The sequence below is a fragment of the Penaeus monodon genome, chromosome 8 (assembly GCF_015228065.2).
Source record: "Penaeus monodon isolate SGIC_2016 chromosome 8, NSTDA_Pmon_1, whole genome shotgun sequence".
Taxonomy (NCBI): Eukaryota; Metazoa; Arthropoda; class Malacostraca; order Decapoda; family Penaeidae; genus Penaeus; species Penaeus monodon.
The window spans coordinates 30,517,355-30,519,854 of record NC_051393.1 but is presented as its reverse complement, the minus strand read 5'-3'; the positions used below and the strand labels follow the sequence as shown (position 1 = coordinate 30,519,854).

Sequence of the window (2,500 nt, the reverse complement as noted above, 5' to 3'; positions counted from 1 at the left end):
GGCAAAACGAGATAAAGTAAAACATGTACAATTTCAGGAAATATAGTTTCATACTTTATTGTTGTTATTGGCCTGCGCCTACAGTATCTGCATACTTTATAATGTCCCATTAGTATGTTTATCTATTTGTCGCATTAGTGTAATGTAACACGATCTCACAATTTATTACTGCTACACATAAATGATAATTATTTTATAATTGATTAAATAAAACTAACATTCTTCCAGGAGGATTGGGCGAAAAGAGGTGAAAATTGGATATCTGAGTCGGGTCGTACAAAAGCACCTAAAGTATTCCTGATAGAAGAGGCGGACTTCTGCCGGCGGCGTCCTCGCCTGCAGGTGATCGCCTACGTCCACTCGGCCATCAGCCGCGTGCAGGAGAGGCAGGAGACCCGCTCCACCTGGGCCAACGCCACGGCGTCTGGCCTCGGCGTGGACATCGCCGCCGTGTTCATGGTGGGACGAGCCAAGGACGAGAGGGAGAGGCAGATTGTTCAGGAGGAAAGTCAGCGGTACCATGACATCGTCCAGGTGAGACCATGTATTAATCATACTAATGACTTAAATCATATACATATTAAGGGACTCTCCGAAATCATGATACTTACAAGCATTCATTCCCTTGGAAATTCCTTTTGCAAAGTACAAGGTACAGTGCAGAACACTATACAATAGTGTGGAGAGTCATTCTTTCTCCCTCTCTTCCGCAGGGCGACTACGACGATGATTATCATCTCCTCACGTACAAAGGCCTGACCGCCTTGGCGTGGATCGCAGAACACTGCGGACGAGTGCCCTGGACCCTCCATTCTGACGATGACACTTTCATCGACATATTCACTTACATGGAGAGGCTGAAAGCGCTCGACGAAACATCCAAAGACCGCTTCATCTGCAATCACAAAGAAGAGCCTGTTTTGCGGACCGGCCGTTGGAAGGTGAACGAATGGGAATTTCCAGACGCCGAATATCCTACGTACTGCTCCGGCGGTGTCTGGTTCCTGCGAACGAAACTCGTACCGAGGTTACTCGACGCTTGTCGGATTGTCCCTTTCCTGTGGGTGGACGACGTCTACATAACGGGCCTGCTAGCGCAGGCGGCGGACGTCAGTCACTTCAACGGCGGCGGACACTGCTTCGAGGCTTTGAAGCCGGCGGACATTGGGCAAATGCTTGTTTGGTTTTATCCGCAAATGGACAGAAATATTTTCTGGCGAATCTTAATTGATTTTCACAGGAAAGTGCCGTTTTCGTTCGTTATTGTTTAAAGCCAGAGACATTCGATGGAACAATATATTCCTCATATTAAAAAAAAACATATGCAAAAAGTGTTTGAAAATATTATTGATTGGTGATACTTAAAATATATGATTCAATAGTATAACTATATTCCTACTGTACGTACTGTGTCATGTTTAAATATAAGAGAATATTTTGAGAAAAATATCACTTTAAGAAAATGAATGGTTTACACATCCATAAAATAAACACAAGCAAGATTATCTCAGTCACAGTGCATGATTATTTTTGAATAAAAATAGTGTATTATTTTCCGAGAGAACTCTACTAGTACCGTTAAACATCTAGTATTTGGTCGAACTAGAGAATTGTATAGCAAATATGAGTTTATTCAGCAGTCTTAATATTTTGTGAACATAATAAATTTCCGAGACCAAGCATAGCTACATAAACGGAAAACGAGTGGCTGCAATGCACGCTGACAACAGTGAAAATCAACAATGATAGATTTTTACTGGTATAGAAGAAATCCCTCTCCAAATACTTTCTGTATATTATTAGACTTCATATACCTTTAGGACACAAAATATAACATTTCTATAATAAAATGGTTTATCCAATTCTTAAAATAGTTTTTCCTTCCGTGTCAATTTCCTCTACCGAAGAGTGAAAAGTGGAAAGAGGAAAAAGAGAAAAATCTTGCCTTTTCCTTGTGGCAAAGGCAGACTGGTTAACAATAATACTTATGCTACGAAGGTTCTGAAATCAACCACTTCATTCCAGTCGCAGCGCGAGGATGTCTGCTTTATGGGGATTAACGAGAGCGGGTATTGAAGTATATATTTATCAGTGCCCTGTGGAAAACACCCTCACACATTGTTTTTTCTCCCATGAAATATCGCCGTTGGTCAAATACAGCATTTCATACAAGAAAGCAGGAGCAGCATGGCATGCCATAATGGCAAACGAAAGCATAGGTTTATTCGCTATATTGTGGCTGGCATAATTACAGCATATAGCATCGCATCTCTCCTCTATCTTCACTTTGCCGGTGACAAGTATAGTGAGAGGCGTGATGGTCGAGAGAGAAGCGATGTGCCCATACAGAATCGGAGCCACGATTTGAAACGCACTTCGTATTCACTGACGGTCGAGAATGTAAGTAAAAGCTGTGAAAAAAAAATTATGTGGTTACTAGACTTTCCACTACTTTACTACATTGTGTTACATTCGTGGTCGTTCGAGAAGGATACCAGTG

The 2,500-nt window shown here is 41.8% G+C and overlaps 1 protein-coding gene across 1 annotated transcript in view; it reads left to right on the top strand.

Annotated features, from left to right (window-relative positions):
- Positions 1-1,815, top strand: part of LOC119575928 (beta-1,3-galactosyltransferase 1-like) — a 3,164-nt gene extending 1,349 nt beyond the window's left edge. Inside the window, exons 2-3 of the mRNA XM_037923461.1 lie at positions 229-534; positions 714-1,815. Of these exons, the coding sequence (XP_037779389.1) occupies positions 229-534; positions 714-1,271 (864 nt within the window). The 3' untranslated portion in view covers positions 1,272-1,815. The remainder of the gene's footprint in view (positions 1-228; positions 535-713) is intronic.
- The last annotated feature ends 685 nt before the right edge of the window (positions 1,816-2,500 follow it).